The sequence below is a fragment of the Podarcis raffonei genome, chromosome 6 (genome assembly GCF_027172205.1).
Source record: "Podarcis raffonei isolate rPodRaf1 chromosome 6, rPodRaf1.pri, whole genome shotgun sequence".
NCBI lineage: Eukaryota > Metazoa > Chordata > Lepidosauria > Squamata > Lacertidae > Podarcis > Podarcis raffonei.
This window is the reverse complement of record NC_070607.1, coordinates 4,432,108-4,456,045: the sequence shown is the minus strand read 5'-3', so window position 1 is coordinate 4,456,045 and position 23,938 is coordinate 4,432,108. Positions and strand designations below refer to the sequence as shown.

The following is a 23,938-nucleotide window of genomic DNA, read 5'->3' as shown; positions in this document are numbered from 1 at the left end:
TACAGGCCCTGCGGAAAGAAATCAGATCCCGCAGGGCCCTGGTCTCATGAGACAGAGTGTTCCACCAGCCTGGAGCCAGTGTTGAGAAGGCCCTGCCTCTGGTTGAGGCTAATCTAACTTCCTTAGGGCCTGGGACCTCTAGGGTGTTGCTATATATGGACCTTAAGGTCCTCTGTGGGGCATACCAGAAGAGGCGGTCACTTAGAGCCACTGGTTCAAGTCCTACCTTCCAGAGCAGGAGAAAACAAGCATGTTCCCTCTTCCATGTGACAGCCCATGAAATATTCAAAGCTGGCTATCATATCTCCTCTGTCTCCTCTTTTCCAGGCTAAACATACCCAGCTCCTTCAAGTGCTCCTGTAAGGCTTAGTTTCTAGACCCTTGATCATCCTGGTTGCTCTCTTCTGCACACATTCCAACTTGTCAAAATCCTTCTTAAATTGTGGTGCCCAGAAACAGACACAATATTCCAGGTGTGGAAGGCAGAATAGAGTGGTACGTACTCTATACGTATGTACTATTACTTCCCTTGATCTGGACACTACACTCTGTTGACGCAGCCTAGAATAGCATGCACTTTTTTTTGCTGCTGCTGCATCACACTGTTGAATCATGTTAAGATTGTGATCCACCAAGACCCCTAGATCCTTTTCACATGTACTGCTAGGTAAGCCAGGTGTCTCCCATCTTGTATTTGTGCATCTGGTTCCTCCTGCCTAAGTGCAGAAACTTACATTTGTCCCTATTGAAATTCATTTTGTTAGCTTGCACCCAGTTCTCTTCTGTTAAGGTCATTCTGAATTCTGAATCCGTCCTCTGTGGCATTAGCTACTCCTCCCAGTTTGGTGCCATCTGCAAATTTGATGACCACCCCCTCAATTCCTTCATGCAAGTCATTTATGAAGACGTTGAACGACTACGGGCCCAGGACAAAACCCACTGTATATGCTTTGCAGCTGAGAGTTGGCACAATCCTCATCTCTCTTCGTTACTTTTCGACCAGGTTGATGACAGTTGGAAAAGGTTCAGAAAAAGACAACCAGAATGATCAAGTGTGTGGAAGAAAGGCTGCAGTGTCTGCGACTTTTTGGTGTGGAGAAGCAAAAGGTGACATGATAGAAGCTTATAACATTATGCGTGGCGTGGAGAAAGTAGCTAGAAAAAAGCTTTGCTCTTTCTGTCTTAAGACTGGAGCCCATGAACATCAAATGCAACTGGATGTTGGAAGATTCAGGATAAATCAAATAAAGGACCTCACCATGCAACACCCATAAGAGTCAGTGATGGCCACCAACCTTGGGTGGCTTTAAAAGAGGATTGGGTAAATTCATGGAAGAGGAGAGGGCTATGGAAGGCTATTAGCCACGATGGCTCGGCTCTGCCTTCCCAGTTGGAGGCAGCCGTGCTTCTGAAAACCACAAGAGGGGAGAATGCTCTTGTGCTTGAGTCCCGCTTGCTGTTTTCCCACTGGCATCTGGTTGGCCACTGAAAGAACAGGATGCTGGACTAGATGGGCCCTTGGCTTGATCCAGAAGACTCTTATGACAGATGCTTGGCTTTAAAGCTCTCCAAAAGCCTGATGCCAAACCCACATACTGTCTGAAACCTCTGTCTCCCCATTGCCAGCCCCCTGCTAGCCTGCCCACAATTATAATCCAAAAGCCTCTTCCCTGTGAGTAGCTGGCTTCAACTGTCTATGCTGCACTCAGGGTTGCTTCAGGTTTCCCATAGAATTTGGTAAGAATTTGGAGCACTTGGGTAAGAAATGGAGATGGCCAGTGAAAGGGGAAGGTCTATGGTCCAGTGGCACAAGCTTTGCATGCAAAAGGTCACAGAACTGTAGCTGGAAGATACCCCGAGGGCCATTGAGTCCAACCCCCTGCAATGCAGGAATCTCAACTAGTCCAGGCTTCCTCAACCTCCGCCCTCCAGATGTTTTGAGACTACAATTCCCAGCATCCCTGACCACTGGTCCTGCTAGCTAGGGATCATGGGAGTTGTAGGCCAGAAAAAACCCCAGAGGGCCAAGGTTGAGGAAGCCTGTAGTCGTCTCAGGTTTAATCCCCAGCAACTCCAGGTAGGGCTGGGCCTGTCCCCTGCCTGAAACCCTGAGGGCCCATCAAGTTCCCCATCCTGTTTTCACAGTGACCAACTAGATGCCCACAGACAGGACCCAAGCACAAGAGCCCTCTCCCCTCCTCTGGTTTCCAGTAACTGGCATTCAGAAGCATCGCTGCATCTGACGGTGGAAACAGAGCACAGCCATTATGACTAGGATTCATCAATAGCCCTCACCTACATTAATTTGTCCAATCCTTCTCCTCCATTAATCCTTTCTGGGAGCGAGTTCCAGAGTTTAACTATTTGCTGTGAGAATTAAGTCCTTTCTTTTACATGTCTTTTTATCATCTGTCCACCATATGTCCCCAAGAATCCTGGAAAGCATAAATTACTGCTCACAAAGCTGCAATTCCCAGCATACTTAGCAAATTACAGTTCCCATGATTCATTGTGGGAAATCATGGGCTCTAAATGTGTTTTAAACGTATGGTGTGTATACTGCCTTGATCTATTTTGGCAGTTGTACACATTCATGTCACCCATTCAGTTGTGCTTATATATCCCCCTCGTAAGGGATGCGGGTGGCGCTGTGGACTAAACCACAGAGCCTCTTGGGCTTGCTGATCAGAAGGTCAGCAGTTCAAATCCCCACGACAGAGTGAGCTCCCGTTGCTCTGTCCCAGCTCCTGCCAACCTAGCAGTTCAAAAGCACACCAGTGCAAGTAGGTAAGTAGGTACCGCTCCAGCGGGAAGGTAACGGCATTTCCGTGCACTGCTCTGGTTCACCAGAAGTGGCTTAGTCATGCTGGCCACATGACCCAGAAGTTGTACGCTGGCTCCCTTGGCCAATAAAGCGAGATGAGCGCTGCAACCCGAGTCGTCCGCGACTGGACTTAATGGTCAGGGGTCCCTTTACCTTTTACTTTTCTCCCCCTCTTAAAGAAAATCCAAAATGATCTGTATCATCTGCTTAATAATGAACTATAACCATAGAGAGTATACGGATTGTTCCAAGGGATCCACACAATTGTCAGTTACTCAGGTGACAGAATTGAGCTATTCCAGCTCGTTTCATGAGAACTTAATGAAAACCGGCCTCCTCTTGAGCTGGGACAGTTGATGCAAGCAGAGTATTATCACTTCTGGGTGTGCATCTTTCAGAATAATCTGCCTGAACTTAATTCTTAAAGGAAGATGGTGCTGCTGCTGCTGCTGCATCCTAGACAACTTTGTATTTTGAGGATGACATTTGTGTAACAAATATGGCAAGCCATTTGAAATGTATTTGTTAATCACTAACTTTACTCCTTCATTAATCATTTCTGCCTCGAGACCTTCATTGTCTATTGTTATCCTCATGCTTCACTTAGTTGCTGCGTGCCAGTTTCTTCTCCACCTGCTGTTTTCCCACATCGATATCACTACTCGAGTGTAGAAATGTCACCACGCATGGAGCAGCCCTCAGGCCTCTTGACTGCAAAGAGAGGGTGCTGCCACAGAAAGGAAGAGCCAGTTGGAAGACCACCAGCTGTCAAATTCTGTCATAAACCCAACCCTCCAGAGCCAAAGACAGCGTCAACCGCAATGGGATTAAAAGGAGACACCACCATGCTCTGAAACAACTGGTACCGACCACCGCTGGAGACCAGAGCATGGGGGAAGATCAACCACAGGATCCTGATGTGGCCTGGCAATTGCTCTCCTGTTAAGCTTCCAGGCATGAGGAAGGGAGTCTTCTGTGTGGCATCATTCTCCCCCATTCCCAGCTCTGGTCATTTTATTGAGAATCTCATCCTTGCTTTTGCATGACAACGCCAGAGCAACTCACTTTACATGTGCTCTTCATAAACGGAACACACTGAAGTTGCCAATAAAGGAAGCTGACATTCTGAAAGCACAGACCCGTGCCTTTGGGCACTAGTGAAAACCTTCCAAGGGCTGATTCAAGCGTGACGGCTGAAGGGCGAATGGAATTCCCACAACCCAACCAAGAGCACATTCACATCACGTATTTGCAGCATCATGAATACCGCTTTAAACAGCCATGGGAGCTGCATTTTGCTAAGGGTGCTGAGCATTGCGACGAAACCCCTATTCCCCTCACAAAGCTACAATTCCCAGAGTGCTTTATCAGTCTATCTCTTTTTCCAGGGACATCTGTGAATTGCAGCTGGGACTGCTACTAATTCTGAATACACATGCTATAACATCAAACGCAGCCCTATACAAGTTGCACGTTTTGGGTTTCTTTGGAAATAAGCCTTCATATCTGACAAGACCAGTGTCCTCCCCAAGAATCTAACCTACATTTTGGCCACGAAAGAAAACAGAGGAAGGGATGACAATGACCCAGTGTGTGATCTCTTCAATGTAAGTGGCAGGGCAGGGGCAGGAAACTTTGTTTTGCTGTAGAGAAAGAAGAAAAGACTGGGGAAAGATACATTTGAAAGGATGGGGAGGAAAGAAGCACAGCAGTTGGCAGGAAAATTCAGAGGATCAAAAAGGACTTCTGCTCAGGTTGAGACATGAACAAGACTGGAAGTATACAGAGGAGTGGAAGAAGTGATGGAAAAGTTTCCTGGCCAAAGTGGAAGGGTACGATTAACCCACGGTAGGCTGCCTCACATTCTGTTAGGAAAACAGCAGTTGGGTCCAGTTGCATTAAAGGCCTCCAGTGTGTAGAAGTGAAACAAAAGCTCTCAAATGCAAAAGCAATTTTTCAAAATAGAGATTTCAAGGCCGAGGCTTTGTATGTGGAGATATGGAATGTGAATACCTTAGGACTAACTGTGATACCACTGCTCTCCCCTAAATTAATCATCCTCATTAGGACCTTGGCACACCCTTTTTTGTGTTAAAAATCTTTTAATGCATCTGTGCCACCTTCAGCAGCAGCAGAAATTCAAACTGAAGCGGCATCTGTTTACCATTAACATTGGGGTGAATAACTCTTGTATTCTTAGAGGGCTTTCTTCTTGCATAATACAGCCCCTTCAAAGGCAAGCTCTATAGAAAGACTGGTATCACCAGGGACTGAAGGCTTCATAAATACAGAGTGCACAGCTCCATGAATACAAAAGCCCAAACAGAGACAGCAACTTGAATATCTCTGCAATTTTCTTTCTGTACAAGTAAAACACTGCAATGTTTGTACTTAAGTGATGCAGTGGATAGTGGATCCAAGTGTGCAATAGAAGACTGAGAAGACATGGACATGAATGCCACCCTGAGTGACTTGGAGGATGGGTGAGATAGCAATGTAAATAACAATAAAGAATACTCTCGTGCTTTGTGGGACACTGGGGAGGGGCAAGTAAAATGCATTTTTAAGCTGGCTTTTGCTCATGCCAGTTGACTACCCTTTGTCCAGTTGCCAGGCCCAAGAGCAGGCCACAAATCTCTCCATTCACCCAATCAATAGCTATCCAGGCAAAATCCAGGGACTCAAGCTACTAGACTATATCAGGAACTGTCAACAGCTCTAAAATTGATCACTGGTTTCACCTCATCCTTCCCCAACAGATTGCTTCCAAGTCACTTTGTGCTCTGGCTATCCATCCCTCATCCAGCCATTTAGCATTTTTGTCATCTGTTTTTCTCATGATAGGACTAGGATGAACTTCGCGGGTAGCTTCAGTAATTCACAGTCCATTCCACCACCAGCTGACATCCCTGATGAGCTTTCCAAATGCCTTTCCCTGCCCCCACTTTTTTTCACCCCTCTTTTTGGGTTTCCAAATGCCTCATTCCTCCCAACTCCTGGCAAAAAGGGACTGAAATGGACAGAAGATTGATAGGCCAAGGACAAGAGGGAAGTTAAGCTGTTCAAGCACCAGACACAGGAGAGAGAGAAAGAAATCTAGATGACATAACTAAATAGCCTGAGGTATATGTTTCCCCACCCCCTTTACAGCCCAGGGTCTTCTGCGGAACACAACTCAAACTGTCATGGCCACCCTCTCTCCAAAGAATTCTCAAAATGGTAGCTGGGTAACAATTCACACCCTTGGTCAGACCACACCTGTGTCCAGTTCTGAGCACTACAATTTAAGAAGGATATTGACAAGCTAGGACATGTGCAGAAGAAGGCTACAAGATGATCAAGGGTCTGAAAACCAAACCTTATGAGGAATGGTTGGGGGAGCTGGGTATGTTTAGCCTGGGAAAGAGGAGACTAGGAGATCAGAGAATTTTAGAGTTGGGAGGGACCCCAAGGGTCATCTAGTCTAACCCCCTGCAATGCAGGAATCTCAGCTAAAGCATCCATGACAGATGGCCACCCAACCTCTGCTTAAAAACCTCCAGGGAAGGAGAGCCCACCACCTTCTGAGGGAAACTGTTCCAGTGTCAAACAGCTCTTCCTGTCAGAGATATGATAGCCTTCTTCAAATATCTAATGGGTTGTCACATGGAAGAACAAGGAAGCTTGTTTTCCACAGCTCTGGAAGGTAGGATTCAATCCAATGGATTCAGGTTACAAGAAGGGAGATTCCGACTCAACATCAGAAAGACCTTCCTGACAGTAAGAGTTGTTTGACAGTGGAATGGACTCTCCCAGCTTCACTCACTTCACAGTGTTTGTTGTGGGGGAGGAAGGGAGGGGAGGAAGGGAAAGGAGATTGTTAGCTGCTTTGAGACTCCTTCGGGTAGTGATAAAGCAGGATATCAAATCCAAACTCCTCCTCCTCTTCTTCTTCTGTCAAGGATGCTTTCAACTAAAGCATGCACTGCAGGGGGTATGACTAAATGAATTTTTGGTGGTGGTTTCTACTTTGCAAAAACATAAACATTCAAACCTCTGCATTTCAGAAAATGGGATCTTTAATTTTGTCAGCTCGGTGTGTCACAAGAGAAGATGCAAAGACACTAGAATGTGGCACCAAACATCCATTCTGTATAAACACTCCCCCCCCTTACCTCGCATGAAGAAATACAATGAATGGCTTTCGGATCTGGATGCCACTCCAGTCTTCCAGTGCACACGATACTCTGAAGAAAGGAAAAAGCAGAAAGTTTCATGTGGTGCAGGAAGTAAGGTGTGCCTCTCTACAGTATCACTGAATGTCACAAATTAGGAACTGTTGGCCTTTCAGATATTGTTGAATTAGCAGCTCCTTGGCTGGTGGTCAGGAAAATGGGAGCTATAATCTGCAGGGCTGCAGGTTCTTCATTCCTGCTTTAAGTATTAAAGATTAAGTATTACCAGAATGACCAATGATCTGTAATGTTTGCATTCAAAGATTCCACCTGTGAAGTGCTACAGATTTCACGTGCAATCTTGCACTTGGGACAAAGCTTTGCAGACAGTCAAGTCCAGGAGGAAGTGAAGTGAATCAGAAATGTACAAAGCGTTCAAGGAATTGAGAAAATAAACAAAGGATATGTGTCTTAGCAACCGGTGTTGGAGAATTCCAACTCAAGGCCTTCTTTCCAGTTCAGAATGACAGACCCTGCAGAGCAGGGCCACAAAACAACCCCCGCTACAAAATATCCCATATGGCTGATTCAACCTAACACACAGCAGTGTCCAAATGAATGAAACCCTGAGCGTTCCCCCACTTCCTGAAAATTCTTCGGAGGAACAGGGTAATCTTGGTTTGAAACTCTGGCTCTTGATAGTACTCTCTGCTTTTATTTTCCCTTCCACTGTGCTTTCAGTATGCTTCAGTTTTATTTTCAGAAATATCATTCTTGATAGACCCAATTAAGGGAAAACAAAGAAGTTATAATATCTGAGGCATTTTAGCCATTCAATGGAGGGGAAACAGGGCAGTATTTCCTAAGTCGGCCATTAGCAAGAAATTAGAAATCCTAGCCAAATATTCAGACCAAAACCAGCTTGGATCAAGACAGATTGGAATGGAACCACAGCTGAAGAGAAAAGAGGGAATCTGCAGTTGTTTCCAGACTACAGTGGTACCTCAGGTTACAGACACTTCAGGTTACACACGCTTCAGGTTACAGACTCCACTAACCCGGAAATAGTACCTCGGATTAAGAACTTTGCTTCAGAATGAGAACAGAAATCGTGCGGCAGCAGTGGGAGGCCCCATTAGCTAAAGTGGTACCTCAGGTTAAGAACAGTTTCAGGTTAAGAATGGACCTCCGGAACAAATTAAGTTCTTAACCCGAGGTACCACTGTAATGCTCTTGCCACATTTAATTTACCCCTTCCTGCTGGAGTACTCATGTGCATCTTTTCTGTACACATGTATTTCTCCTTCCCAGAAACATGTGAGCTTTGGAGGATGTCAGAGAGTTCCAAGATCTGCACCACCTGTTAAGCTTCATTCAAGTGAAACCACTGTGGAATACTCTTTACATTCATTCAACCCCCTCCTTCAAAACAGTGGTTCTGGGATGACAGAATGAGAAGTCATTAATCCTTTATTTTTTGTTATTTTTTGCAGCCAGTAATACCCCAGTGCTGACACTCTTTGATGCTACTTTAGTGGTCATTTCTCTGTGCTCTTGTAACTTTTTGACTGATCTTGGCTATTCAGGGACCATGTACTAGAAGTGATGACATCAAAATGGTATGGAGTCGATGATGTTCAGCTACGTGCTGACATTACTATGAGCAAATGAAGCTAATTCAAGTAAAGTGAATGGCTTCCTGACCAAACATATGGATGACCCTAAGTGTAGCCAACCAAGGATCATTCAATGTATGAACTGAATTTTCAAAAATCATCAAAGGTTGGGGGGGTAGAGAATTAGAGCCTGGCAGAGCTTTTTAACAAAAATCTCCCCCATTTTGGTTCTGCATAGCAACTACCCAGATCACCAGGGAAGCTTATTGAATAGCAACAAGCCAGAACACATAAGGCGGGAATGGCTGGTGGTAATACTTCTAGCACAGGTTTAGTTTACTTTACTTTTGATAATTTATATACTGCCTTCCACATCACCTGGGCCACTTTACCTGGACTCTAGTAGGCTTCAATCTGTGGTCCATGGTATCTGCAGTGACATTTTCAGGCAGTGTTACGGGATCTTTCGGGAGAATTAGACAGGAAGGTGTACACACAGCACCTGGAGGGTAAAAGAGCAGGTAAAAGAGACCTTTTGCACCTGAAGCCACTGAGATCTCTTGGGCATTGTGAAGCTCTACCTACGCTCTTCATGTTGCTCCCATTTTGAGACTCTAAGAGGCTACAACACCAACCTTGCATTCATGATGCCTGTGATCCAAAAACCACAGGAAGTCATGTGCAAAGATATGAATAGTTCTATAGTTTGGACTGTTTGGCATTTAAGATACACAGCCCAAACTTCTAGGCTGTTCAATAGCCTTTGAATGAAGGCTGTGAGGTCCAAAATTCTTCTCCAGCTCAGATGAAAACCCAAATCCAATAAAAATTGCTGGCTTCCATGCCCTGCTTCTCTCTGGGCTCATCCACAATGGAGTTTAATGTGAAGCTGCTTCCATCAGTATTTGATGTATGTATTTATTTTTGCAGCATGCAGATGATGTCCTCCTCATTGAAAAGGCACTTACCTCCCCCCATCTCCAGATAATTTTGGATTTCTCCAATCCTCCAATAATCAGATAAATCAATTAGAATTAAAATAACATTGTTGAATTAATCCATAGACTATTATAGCAGCAATTAATCTGAAATGTACCATCAATTAAATCACTGCTGACTCATGAACTCTTTCCTAATTCTTGAAGAAAGTGAGAGACTTGACTTTTTGGAGGGAAGGGGAGAAGCTTTCTTCCAAGAACCTGAAAAAAAGGGGGTTGCTGGAGATAAGGGGAGAAGTTCTTACCAATTCCATAGCCTTCCTCACACTTGTACTCCACTGAGTTAAGCTCTTCAGGTGGTGAACATTCCCCCTGCAGATCTTCACACAATTTAAATTCCTCTGTCCACAAGCCATCTTTAGTGCAAAGGATTGGGACCTGAAGTACAAAGGATGCACAACTCAGCATGAAATTCTAGTCTGCTCTTGTAGACAGATTCACTAAAGCAAACACCTTCGCTGAATCAACACCCCAGATATGCTTTTCACTAAACTGACACAAATTTGGGGGTTGCCAGTATTTTTACTGTTGTCACTTTAAAGGGATGGTGTGGTGAGAGACTTTTGATGTCAAAACTACTCTGTGCTAGTTTTAAAGGCACATCTGCTTTTATAAAGGTAAAGGGACTCCTGAACATTAGGTCCGGTTGTGGCCGACTCTGGGGTTGTGGTTCTCATCTCGCTTTATTGCCCGAGGGAGCCGGCGTACAGCTTCTGGGTCATGTGGCCAGCATGACTAAGCTGTTTCTGGCGAACCAGAGCAGCACACGGAAACGCCATTTACTTTCCTGCCGGAGTGGTACCTATTTATCTACTTGCACTTTGACGTGCTTTCGAACTGCTAGGTTGGCAGGAGCTGGGACCGAGCAACGGGAGCTCACCCCGTCGCAGGGATTCAAACTGCTGACCTTCTGATCGGCAAGCCCTAGGCTCTGTGGTTTAACTCACAGCGCCACCCGCGTCCCATCTGTTTTTATAACTGCTACTAAACCATTTTCTAACTACAAAGTACTTGGGGCTTCATGGTCTCGAAGGCAACCGTGAAGCTGACTCCAGGCGTCATCAGTCGGACACAAAGAGCAGGACATACCTTTGATCTGGTCTTTGCCCAGATGACGAGGGGTGTGGTTTGAAGATTTGAGTGTTTGACCCTGTTGTCATAATCAGACCATTTCCTGGTTAGTTTTCATGTCTGTTCCCTCCTCTGCAAAGATGGGTCCCCCATTCACTTAGGCTGCCTCTAGGTGCATGAAATCCAAGAGATTTCTGAATGTTTGAAGGGATTTTCTAGTGGATGGAGCTGGAAGTCAAGCCAAGACTCTGGCCTCTGAGGGGAATGGTGAGAGGAGGGGGGCCATTGACATTATTGTTCCCAAGTGCCTTCTCTGACACTATGCAGTCCATTTTGCTCCTGAGGATTCCCAGGAGCATCAGATGTTGACGCAGACTGAAGGAAGGTTGGAGTGCAAGTGGCGGAGATCTTACTGCAAAGCTCATTGAACATGTGTCAGAGGATATAATTGTGTGGTGGTGTAAGCAGAAAAGTAGGTCTCTTTCATTGTCTCCACTACACTTTAGAGTAGCCACCCAGCAGACCTTCTTACGTTTGTCTGTGGGTTGTTAACAACAACAGCAACAATTTTATTACTTATATGCTGCCCATCTGACTGGGTTGGCCCAGTTAACACCTCCCCTCAGCTAATGCAGCTCTTGACGCCTCAGTCACCCACCATGACTCTTTTGCAACTTTGATGATAAAGATTTTTCTTCTCCTGTGGTCATTGCGATGCTGTCTTGAGGTGCCCAATGCCACATCTAGTTCTATTCTATGGAATCAGATTTGGTTGAAGTGGTCTGATGACGTGGATGAAGTTTTGTAATCATGTGGCCAACCACTCGCCCTCTGGACCTTCTTGGCTGCTTAAAGTGAACTCTCTCTCTCTCTCTCTCTCTCTCTCTCTCTCTCTCTCTCTCTGTGTGTGTGTGTGTGTGTGTTTGTGTATGAGAGAGAGAGAGACCAGATGGGTTCAAGAGGGGGTGAGTGCAGCTTTACACAGGGTGTGGTGCTTGATGCCCGGGGGGCAGGGAGGACAACCTGGATCAGAAGTTGTGAAAGAAATACTCATCTAGTCACTAAAATCCACACGACTGCAAAGCAATTTTGGAAGATACTGATTATTTAGACTCATTTCAGTCTGCATTCCAACATGGATTTGGGATTTAATTGGCTTTTGTCACCCTGGAGGATACCCCATTTCCCATCTTGCAGAGCCGTTCCAGGAAGATGCATTCTCTGAAGGAACAGGTAGCTCAGTGTGCCAGATACAGCCATTTCCAGACAGGGATAGCCTGCCTACAGCAGCTCATGCAATGGTAACCCTACAGCCGAATTACTGAAATGAACTCTGTACGAGGACGGCCTCACATTTGGTCTGGAAGTTGTGGTTAGTGCAGAATGAAGTGGTCATGATTGCCGTCTGACAACACCTAGCACCAGCACTGAGAAAACTGTACAGGCTGCCAATGCACTGGCTTAAGGTCTTACTGTTAATATAAGAGCGCTAAACAACTTGGGACCAGAGGAAGATCACCTGACCCCCTTATATATCTCCCCATTCACTGTAGCCATCCATGGAGCCCCTTTTTGTGGTGCCACATGCATTGTAAGTCCTATCTGTAGCCTCTCAGACTTGCTCCAGTGGCACCTTCCTTGTGGAAGAAACGCTGCCCATTGGACTTAGCCAAACTCCAACATAATATACTTTTTTTTTATTTTTAAAATGCTTTATTAATTTTAAAGCATTTATATAGATAGATGGATAACTGCTTTTTATCCGTTTATTTTTTTTGTATTGTTCACCACTATGATGTTTAGTTATGCTGAGCTGCCTATAAATATTTCAAGCAAGCAAACCCCCTCACACACACACACCTCGATCTTATGCAGATTCCTTATCAGTGATTATGAGCATAAAACTAGGGACAGAAGTATTCTAGGTTAATTAATAAGCAGTTCACTGATCTGAATTTGTACATGCAGTCCAATAAATCCATTCCAGGGGAAGCAGGAACTACCATATTTTTCGCTCTATAAGACGCACTTTTTCCCTGCTAAAAAGTAAGGGGAAATGTGTGTGCATCTTATGGAGTGAATGCAGGCTGCGCAGCTATCGCTGAAGCCAGAACAGCAAGAGGGATTGCTGCGCAGCGATAGCCGCCCGAAGCCTCTTCAACAATATTTGATTCAGAATATATTTTTTTCTGGTTTTCCTCCCTGCTCCTGTTTCCACAGGCTGAACTGCCCTTCTCTCTGTTTCTCTATCTAGAACAAAATAAAACCAAACTCAAGAGCAGGGGTCGGCAAAGTTTCCCTCGCCTGGGCCAGTTCACTCCAGCGGAGATCCTTCTGTGGGCTGGAGTGCGCGTGCCTGCAATTTCCGGCATCTGTGTCTGCGCAGACACAATTTCCGGCACCGCAGAAGCAAGTGTCAGCACCGCGCTGCGCTAATTTAGTGCAGCGCGTGGGGACGCGCCGAGCGGGCGGCTTGGTTCAGGGGTGGCTCATGGGCCGGTTAAATGACCCCTGTGGGCCGTTTGTGGTCCATGGGCCTTAGGTTGCCGACCCCTGCTCAAGAGACAGCAGCAAGCAAGGCAAAAAGGAGGCAGCCAAAATGTTGAACTGTCAAATTTGCTATTTCCGCCCTTCAGTGGAAATCTTAGATTTTCCGGGCTATTTAGCAAATCAGCCACTATACTGAATGAGCCTTACTGTTATGTACTGAGTTGAATAGGATCAAAAATGCTGCAATCTGATTGGTCCTAGAACAATAGGATCCAAAATGCAGCAGTCTGATTGGTCCTAAAACAATAGGATTCAGAATGCAGCAGTTTGATTGGTCCTAGAACAATGCAACAGTATGATTGGTCCGCAGGAGCCACCCAATCCAGCTCCAGATGGAAGTGAATCCACAACCTGATTGGCCTACAGGAGAATCCCAGAATTAGCCAATCACGTGCAGCCCATTGTGTAAAAAATGTATATAAAGCTGATATTGGTGGGGAACTTCCGTTCCTCCTCACCACTATGAGCTGAATAAAGAGCATGAAATCCACTCTCGACTCCGAGTATATTTCACTTACCTTCTTATTCTGTGGGCTGCAGCTGAGAACACATTGGCTGTCAAGCTCAAAGCCATTTGTGCAGTTGTATATCCCCTCAAAGACGGGTGGGGGTGGCTTACACAGCACTGGAACACAGCTACCTTCTTCCCAGAAGCCACTTTCGAGACACTGAATATTCAGGAACTTTCTAGGAGGGGAATTAAAAACACAGGAAAAGGCTGGTTATGTCATTGCATAGTGTAGCACTATTTGGAGAGGGGTGTATTTGTTTCTTTTAACCTTTGCAATAGAGAGTGGTGCTCAACTGGCCAGCTGCTTAAAAACTGATTACTGGGGGGTAGGGGTGGGACTGAATCTTCCATTATATTTATAGTTGTTTGACTACAGAACAGGAAGCATGAAGTGTGAGCTAAGGGAGAATAAAGCCAGAATATGTTTAAAAAGGGAGAAGCAAGTGTTGCTTTTAAGCAAATGGGAACAAAAGGACGAGTCAACAGAGCAGAGGGGCTAAGCAATGGCACATATCTAAAGCACGACTTCCCGCAAAGAAACCCAGGAGCTATAGTTTCTTCCCCACAGAGCTACAATTCCCAGCAGCCTTAATGAACTACAGTTCCCACTATTCTTTAGGAGAAGTTGTATGCTCATTTCCTCAGGCTCCCTTCCCATGGAAGCTTGTTCAGGAACATGAATTTGCCCTGTATCTTCCCCTGTGAAGACAGGTGCAAACAATTCGTTCTGTGATCTCCTTAAGCATCCTTTGACTCCCTTTTCATCCAAAGGCACAACCACCTCCCTTGCTAATCTCTTGCTACTGAGGTATGTCAGTTTGTCTTTTTATTGCTGGTCTTCATGTTTTTAGCAACGTGTTCCTCAAATTTAGCCTCTCTTATTGTCCACTTGCATTCCTTACGCCAAAGTTTTCGTTTCTTTTTGTTCTCACTTGGACAAGACTTCCATTCTCCAAAGGAAGCCTTCTTGGCTTAAATCACTTTGTTGTTGTTGTTTAGTCATTTAGTCGTGTCCGACTCTTCGTGACCCCATGGACCAGAGCACGCCAGGCACCTCTGTCCTCCACTACCTCCCGCAGTTTGGTCAAACTCATGCTGGTAACCTCGAAAACACTATCCAACCATCTCGTCCTCTGTCGCCCCCTTCTCCTTGTGCCCTCCATCTTTCCCAGCATCAGTGTCTTCTCCAGGGAGTCTTCTCTTCTCATGAGGTGGCCAAAGTATTGGAGTCTCAGCTTCACGATCTGTCCTTCCAGTGAGCACTCAGGGCTGATTTCCTTAAGAATGGATGTGTTTGATCTTCTTGCAGTCCATGGGACTCTCAAGAGTCTTCTCCAGCACTTACTTGATTGCTTTTTAAGCACACAGGCACCCTCTTGGCCTTGGTGGTACCTTCCTTGGTCTGTGGCCTACATTCTAGCTGAGCTTCTAATATTGCATGGACAGGCGGAGTCCCCCAAACCCTGGGCGGCCCCTGTGTGGAATAATGACTCAAGACAACATGCTTTATTATGTTTCAGATTTGGGTAGACCTTGGCTCAGGCACTGAGCATTTATCCCTCCCAGTCCCCCGTCAGGGATCTGGGGGACATCAGGGTTATCCAAAGTGGGGGGGGGCTGGCTCTGGAAAACATATGTTCAAGCAGAGAGAGCCCGCCCCCGTTAGGCTGCCATCACAGTGAGAGCAATGACAACCTCTAGGCATACGGCCAAAGCAACCCCTCAAAGCAACCCCTTTGACGGGGAACCAACTGACGATTGCCAGGTAAGATCCTCCCCCTATTGTGTGGAAAGGGTGGTCCCTCCCCCTACCTGGCCTGATCTCCTTGGCAACGCCTCCCCAGGCAGGATTGGACAACTGCCTGAGGTAGGCGGAGACCTCCAGGTATCCCACCTGAGGAAGGCGAAGCCAAGCCTGCACTACTGGTGCCGCATAGGGTCCAGGGGGCTGCGTGCGACCACGCAAAGGGCGCCCCCCATTTAATGTGGGGAGTGGTCATTGTGGTTTTAAACAACTCCCAAGCATTTGGGAGAGATTTGACCCTCTTGACTTTGCCTCTCAATTTTCCTTTTAAAAAATACCCTTATTTTACAGAAGTTTCTTCTTTTGAAGTCAAATGCAACTTTATTTATTTATTTACTTATTTATTTTCCAGTTGTCAATCTGCGCACATTTTGAACTTGATTACACTATGTTTGCTGTTCCAAATCAAATCAACAACACTTGCTTCAGGTCCCAAGTGCCACTTAAGATTATGTGGCATGTGATTCAGTGCCGTCTGAAAATAGCAACAGTCTGAAAAAGCCCTGGGATTCCCATATCTCAACTCACATTCTTTGAAACTACAGTATTTTTCCATGTATAAGAAGCCCCCACGTATAAGATGATCCCTGGTGTTTTTTTTAACCCTAAATTAGGAAATCAATATTCCCTTGCTGCCGCTGAGGGAAGCAGGCACGTTCTTGTTTGTTAACTGTATTCTGTTATGAAAACCACTGAAGGGAAGATGATATGCATCACATATTTTACTCAGAATATGGTAACATTTGAGGACATATGTGCCTTTTGGATATACAGTTTCAAGCTGAATTGTTTTCCTTTAACTTGCTTGTTTGGATTTTGGAAAATCTGGATAATTTGATTTTTATTGTAAATAAGCTGCCTGCAGTAAGTAATATATCAGAACAGGCTGAAAGTGCTGCTGAACATTTACAGATACAAGCTGCATAGCTCATCACCCCTTCCCAAGGCTCGGGATGAGCAGATCAATTTATTTCCACTTCATGCCAGTTCTACATATGTTCATTCATTAAGTCCATTCTATATTGTTTCCACCATCTGTGATGTTTTAAAAATCCATTCAAAAAAGTATGTATTTTGTTCTAACATATTTCTCATATTTCTTTAATTCAACATATTTTATCCTAAAATGCACATTTAAATGCATTCTGGCATGTTTTTTGAGCAGTGTATTACAAGATTCAGAGACATACACAATCCAAAATATAGTTATTGTCAGGGGCTCAGGAGCAGAAGCACAGGGGAGAGAGGAAATGGAGAGCGAAGGGGAGGAATCCGAGGGCAGCGTAGGGGAGTATGACAGTGACCCGAGAGATTCCATGAGCTTCTCCAGCGAATCAGAAGATTCCCAGAAGGGGGCGCCGATGGTGAGGGCAAGGGGGGTCCCAGGGGGGACACACCAGAAGCAAGGGGCCAGCAGGGACTCCCAAAGCAGCAGCGGGGGATCAGGACCAGCTTCCCCACCAGAGCGTAGTGGGGGGGAAGAGTCACATGTGTCAGGACCAGCGTCTCCTCCAGCGGGGAGAGAAGATGAGTCAGGGCTGACCACGCCCCCATCGGAAAGTGGGGAAACGGAGGGGAGGTCAGTTCCAGCTAGCCTCCCCGAAGGGGGGAACAGTGACAGCAGCAGTGTAACGGTCAGAAGGAAGGTGGCAGGCTGGGCGCGCGCGCCAAGTTCAAATGTACAGGCGCGCGGGACAGCAGGAGACCCGGATTGGGAACCAGGTCCTAAAGCCCGCCGGAGGGAGGGGGAAGATTCAGGGGACTCAGCGTCAGAAGAGTCTAGGAAGGGCGAGACCCCGATGGACAGGCGGACCCAGAGGAGGAAAGAACAAAGGAAGAGGTGGAGCAAGGCTAGAGTCTTAAACTGGTGTCAGGGGGGAGGAGATTCAGACGGAGCTTCGGCGGTCTAGAGTTTGAGACGTAGGGCTGCGCGCTGCGGCTATGGAAGTGAAACTGAACTTCAATAAAGACTTTTATACTTAACAATGAAGCGGCGTTGGTCCTTTGTGAGCTGGGACCTAGGGCAGCTCTGACAGTTATGTTCTGATCTGCACTTTAATCTGAGAAGTACAGATTTACATAGAAATCCCCATAAATCAAATTTCCTTTTTATAAAATAAATAAATAAATAAATATGGAACGCTTCACGAATTTGCGTGTCATCCTTGCGCAGGGGCCATGCTAATCTTCTCTGTATCGTTCCAATTTTAGTATATGTGCTTGGAAATCAAATTTGCATTGTTTATGTCCCTAGACATTCCAGTGGAGATGGCTCCTTGCCTACTTGAGACTCATGCATCCTGAAAATATCGCGTTCCCACAAAGAAGCCACTCCTCTTTGCATCCTTCCCTACAAGGCCCCCTCTCGTATTTCTCTTCAAATCCCTTGAAATCATGCAGCCAGTTACTGTGTCCCTTTCCCTCCATCAACCTAAACTCTACAGCTTTGAGTCCCGCTTGGACTACTGCAATGCACTCTACGTGGGGCTACCTTTGAAGGTGACTTGGAAACTACAACTAATCCAGAATGCGGCAGCTAGACTGGTGACTGGGGGCGGCCGCCGAGACCATATAACACCAGTCTTGAAAGACCTACATTGGCTCCCAGTACATTTCCGAGCACAATTCAAAGTGTTGGTGCTGACCTTTAAAGCCCTAAACGGCCTCGGTCCAGTATACCTGAAGGAGCATCTCCACCCCCATCATTCTGCCCGGATGCTGAGGTCCAGCGCCGAGGGCCTTCTGGCGGTTCCCTCATTGCGAGAAGCCAAGTTACAGGGAACCAGGCAGAGGGCCTTCTCGGTGGTGGCGCCCGCCCTGTGGAACGCCCTTCCAGCAGATGTCAAAGCGATAAACAACTACCTGACATTCAGAAGACATCTTAAGGCAGCCCTGTTCAGGGAAGTTTTTAACGTGTGATATTTTACTGTATTTTTGGTTTTTATGGAAGCCGCCCAGAGTTGCTGGGGAGGCCCAGCCAGATGGGCGGGGTATAAATAATAAATTATTATTATTATTATTATTATTATTATTATTATTATTACAACAGAGCCTCAATCAAGTCAGTCTCTCCAGGCCTTTGGTCATTTCTGTGGCTCACCTCTGAATTCTGTCTAGCTTGTCAAATATTTCTGGTAAAGAAAAGTGAAATTTCTGTCAGAAAATACACCAAGGGCATAAAATAATGCTGCTTAAGTTTGAACACTTTTCAAGAAGAAATATCTGTTGATTTTATCCTTGACTAAAAGCAACTCAAAAACTTTCTGACCAGTTGGTTATGTTGGCCATCATCACTGATGATCAGTGACAACCCATTAGATAGAACCTAATAATAAAAGTATCCACTCACTGAGCCAATGATAATGCACAGTTGATCATTTTTAAGAGCAATGAGAGCCATTCTCCAGTACCATAAAATTAGCTTTAATCAATCATTGGTAGTTTTATAACTACAAATGTAATGCGATAGGAAGAGGTGGGAGAAGCTTCTCCAGAGGAAAAAAAGCCTGTTTTCCTCTTAATTCTCAATAAGGCAGCTATTCCACCTAGTCTAGGCTGAGTAACTTATCAGCCACCAAGTAACACTGGCTATGAGTCATGTCTATGAGGAAGGAGATCCCTTGTGTCCCTTGTGGGTTGCCATACATGGATGAGAGGTCACAGGTTCAGAAGTCTGCTCCAGCCCCAGTCATTTCAAATGAGATGTAAATTGACTAGACCAGAAAACCAAACAGCTTCTGTTCTAACCAATCAAGTAAAACCATACGCATTTTCCACTTTGCAAAGGCTACTTCAGTCCACCTGGAGATGTGCAAAGATCCTTTTAAGTTCTACAGTTTTTAAAGATTTTCAGGTATGATTCCTGTAGTCACAGGCACTATTCAACAGGCAGCCACAACAGCAACTGCAACACATAGGGATGTGTCTTACAACGCTGTCGGTTGTACGTATGAGACTTGGCTTTTGGCAAATTCTGACTGAAGCGCTATAAAATTTCACCAAACTCTTTTGGCGTAAGAGACTGGAAGAACACGAACAATGAGAATATGTACTGCAAGCAGTGGAAATTCAAAGGTACTGTCTCCCAAGATTCGGTTCCTTTCTGTGGGATCAGACTAGCCCCTCCCCCCACTGCTTTTTTAAGAAAAAAAGATGCCAGTACTCACCATGAAGTTGTTACACTAAATGCCAGACTTCTGACATCTGGGGGGAAAGGTGCCGATACAGTGTACTCTTGAGTACCCCCAGAAAAAAGCACTGGCCCCAGCAACTGGATCTAAGTTGGATCATTGGTACATGAAATATACTCAGAGTCGAGTGTGGATTTCATGCTCTTTATTCAGCTCATAGTAGTGAGGAATGAAAGTTCCCCCAAAATATCTGCTTTATATACATTATTTACACAATGGGTTGCACGTGATTGGCTAATTCTGGGATTCTCCTGTAGGCCAATCAGGTTGCGGATTCACTTCCACCTGGAGCTGGATTGGGTGGCTCCTGCGGACCAATCATACTGCTGCATTGTTCTAGGACCAATCAGACTGCTGCATTCTGGACCCTATTGTTCTAGGACCAATCAGACTGCTGCATTCTGGACCCTATTGTTCTAGGACCAATCAGACTGCTGCATTCTGAATCCTATTGTTCTAGGACCAATCAGACTGCTGCTTTCTGGTTCCTATTCAACTCAGTACATAACAGTACATTTACCAGATAGCATCCTTTCCATGCCCTCATAAACTTCAGGTATCTGAAGAAGTGTGCATGCTCATGAAAGCTCATACCAATAACAAACTTAGTTGGTCTCTAAGGTGCTACTGGAAGGAATTTTTTTTTATTTTGTTTCTCATAAACTTAGAAACTAATAAGAACATATTCAAATCCTTTCTTACATTGTGTTCTTATTCTGTACCCCCAACGCATCAAGCACATCAAGGGGCATGGGCATAGCCAGGATTTATTTAATGGGGGCAAGCTTTATGTTGGGGGGGGGCAAACTGAGTTATCTGAGATTACTTGATTTAGGGGGGCTGCTTCTCTCCCCCCCCCCGCTATGCCCATTGTCAAGGGGGGGGGGAATCATTCTGAGTCAGAAAACTCAACTGTGGCTTGTTTTCTTGAACCAGGGGCTCTGGGAGTACTGGAGTGAAACCAGCTGCCACCTAAGCTACCCAGTTGCAAGTATTGCGGACTCATCAGACTCAGAAAGTAGAGTTAGAGAAGTTCAAAACGTTCACTTTAAAACTTCTAAACCATGGGTCGGCAAACTAAGGTCCGGGGGCCAGATCCGGCCCAATCGCCTTCTAAATCTGGCCCGCAGACGATCTGGGAATCAGTGTGTTTTTACATGAGTAGAATGCGTGCTTTTATTTAAAATGCATCTCTGGGTTATTTGTGGGACATAGCAATTCATTCATCCACCCCCATATAGTCTGGCCCCCCACAAGTTCTGATGGACAGTGGACCGGCCCCCTGCTGAAAAAGTTTGCTGACTCCTATTCTAAACAGTCCCCCCACACACACACACATACACACCACGGGAACCTGATGAAGCCACTGGTTGGCACTGTTGTTCCTTCTCAGAGCTGCTTCCATGCGAATGGAAACAGGCAACGGAAACCTAGCTCCCTAAGAAACTAGAAATGTGTTTCTACATTGGCTGATTTTAATGTACCGTTGGATTTATTTTGGGTTTAAAATGTTTACAGCCTTACATTAATGCATCCTTATGCTTGTATTTTGTTTGCAGGCTTGGTCCAGAAAAGCAGCTTAGAAATATTTCAACATAAATTAAAATAATATAAGGAACTCCATTATAGCTGAGATCCTAGCTGAATGTTACAAACATCATTATAAAAATAAAAGGTAAGTAAAGATGCACTCAATAGCCAATTTCCAGGATGTGTCACTTTCTAATGTGTTCGCTCTTTGTCCCATTAACAACCCCCCCCACACACACACACAGAGGGAGGGAGGGAGAATACTGCAATTAAATGTTTATTTTGGGACATACTTTCTCTGAAAATAGGCATTGTAAATGCATTGTGATACTTATCTGTGCCAAGAACTGCATTACAACATTCAGAGAAAGGTGAAATCCAAAGGATAGCTGAATTGTGGTCTGCACAGTAGTCTGAGCGGACAGATCAGGTAGTTTGCATTAGGCTTTGCAAGGATCGGATTCTTCAAGCATTCCTACATACCCTGCCACTGCCCCGTTTTAAATGGATCCCAGAATGCCTCATTTAAGGCTGGCACCCTGCCTTCTGGGATCGCTTTGGCAATCATCAAAGGGGCGCAGCAAAGCACCTCTTGGAGGCTGCAGAGGAGGAAGAGGCGGAGATCCTGCCTACAAGAGATGCTCATCATATGGAAAGTATCTACATGTAAGCCAGGTTCTGACTCTCAAGTATTCTGAAGCTCCGGAGCCCTAGAGCTGGAAAAATCTGGAGGGGGGTGGGGCGCACAAGCAATCATGTAGGGAGGAGCAGGGATCCTTCAGTTCAATCACACTTGTAGCCTTCTGAGTTCAACCTTCAGGTGCCTGCAAAATATACTTGTCCTTACCTAACCCTGAAACAGAGTGTTTGCGTCTGGGGAGAAGGGAGGGGAGTTAAGTACCTGTTCACATAGCCAGCTAAGCAGCTAGTTTACTGCGAGGTACTGGGAAAGGATGAAGCAAGCGGCGGGGGGAAGAGAGAGACTTTAAAAACTTGCTCTTAACCCTCCTTTGTAACAGAGCCACGACCACTTCTTCTGATCCTACAAAACTGACATTTATTTAGGATTAGCAGCGGAGCCAAAGCAAAAAAATAATAATCAAGGGTTTAAAAAAAAAATTCCAACATTTAAAGGGCAAAATTTGAAAGCCTCAGGAAGACATGTGAGGCACTGCAAGAGGTGTGTTTGATGTGAAGGCCTCAACATCAATCTTGAAAACATCACAATCCATACAGCAGGGGGACTGGCCCTCCCCCAAGTGTGTATTAGCAGTAGCCAGGTTTAGGTGCCAAGGAAGATGGCAATAAATTAGTCCAAAAGCTTCACATTATCTGCCAATGGCAGGAGATTCAAGGATTCCAAGTAGCAAAGCAGGAAAGAGGAGAGGTATTTACTGGTAAACTGGATGGAAACAAAACTGTAGCCTTAAGGGTCGGTATCCTTGTCTCTCATGTTTTCTCAGTAAACGGCAAAAGCACAAAACACACACCTCTCGCCCTTCACTACAAGAGAGATAAACACCTCTAGTCTACAGCAATATTTCCTTCCTTCATGGTAGACTATGGGCCGAACTAGATAATGTATGAAATGCATGCAGAGCTGACCCAAGACATTTTGGCACCTGAGGCCAAGCACAAAATGGTACCCTCATACCCACCAGGAAAGAAGGGGTGAATAAAGATCTACATCAGGAATAAGGGGTGAATCCCCGTAAATCCTGCCGCCTGAAGCAGTCACCTCACTTTGTTTGCTGGGTGGGCCAGCCCTGAATGCATGAATAAATTTCAGCATCTGTGGATCAGGATTGGGGTTGTGCTGTGAGGGTTTAAAAGAAAAGAAAAAAAACCTTTCCTCCATGAAATAGTTCTGGGGTAAATCCCCCTCCCTTTTTATGTCAGGGCTGCAACACAGGGTGAGTTAAATTATGTTATTACAGATTAGTTACCCTTAGAGTATATTTTTTAACCTCTATTTTGGTACTTTCAATGAAGGTAGCTAAGAGTATGCAACTGCTAGACTTTTCTCAATGTTTGCTAATGACCAAATTATGATTATCAAGGGTATAACTGTGTGTGTATGTTTCTGAAGTAAACTGCTCCACATAAAAAAAATCTGACAAATTGTTTTGATGTCTGAATCTTAACTGACAAACCATAGTTTTTCCTTCATTTTAGATTTTGGCATTACCCTTCTGTAGAGCTGCTCCCAGGGCAGCTAACAGATGAGTAGAACCATGAAGATGTCCTGGGTTTGTAAAATGGTTCGATTCTTCAGCAGGATGGGACCTCTGCCCACAAGCTTTGCTTACTATCTCTTCCTCCCTGAAGTTTTCTCTCGTTTTGGCTAGGAAGCAGGATATAAAAAGTTTTACACTGCTGCGTTTGTGGGAGTAGAGGGCCCAAACTCCGCTCAGTTTCAAACATTTTACATTTAGGTTTCTCTTACTGTGGAGTAAAGTGGAGTATTGCCTGCTGCAACAGGAGGAGGGCTGGGGCAAGAGGAGCAGTGACTGAATCTTCTCTTACAGCCTTGTTCATTTTTAAAGGTTGTCTGGGTGGCGCAGCTCTTTCATGTGTTCAAAATAAATCATGCAAACTGAGCAGGCTTACTCTGCAAGCGCAAACATACACGAAGAAGATGATTTTCATAATTTAGCTGGAGTGCAGCCTGTTGAGTTTACAGGGCAAAG

General features: G+C 45.2%; 1 protein-coding gene and 1 non-coding gene across 3 annotated transcripts in view; both read right to left on the bottom strand.

Annotated features, from left to right (window-relative positions):
- PAPPA2 (pappalysin 2) overlaps window positions 1–23,938 on the bottom strand; it is a 120,777-nt gene that overhangs the window by 22,539 nt on the left and 74,300 nt on the right. For both annotated transcript variants that reach the window (XM_053391237.1, XM_053391238.1), the window contains exons 17-20: window positions 13,732–13,900; window positions 9,838–9,970; window positions 8,987–9,096; window positions 6,979–7,050 (exon numbers count right to left, since the gene is read on the bottom strand). In XM_053391237.1, coding sequence (XP_053247212.1) covers window positions 6,979–7,050; window positions 8,987–9,096; window positions 9,838–9,970; window positions 13,732–13,900 — 484 coding nt within the window. The remainder of the gene's footprint in view (window positions 1–6,978; window positions 7,051–8,986; window positions 9,097–9,837; window positions 9,971–13,731; window positions 13,901–23,938) is intronic.
- Window positions 17,657–17,759, bottom strand: LOC128416783 (U6 spliceosomal RNA). The gene has a single exon (XR_008331300.1). It is a non-coding gene; the product is annotated as a U6 spliceosomal RNA (small nuclear RNA).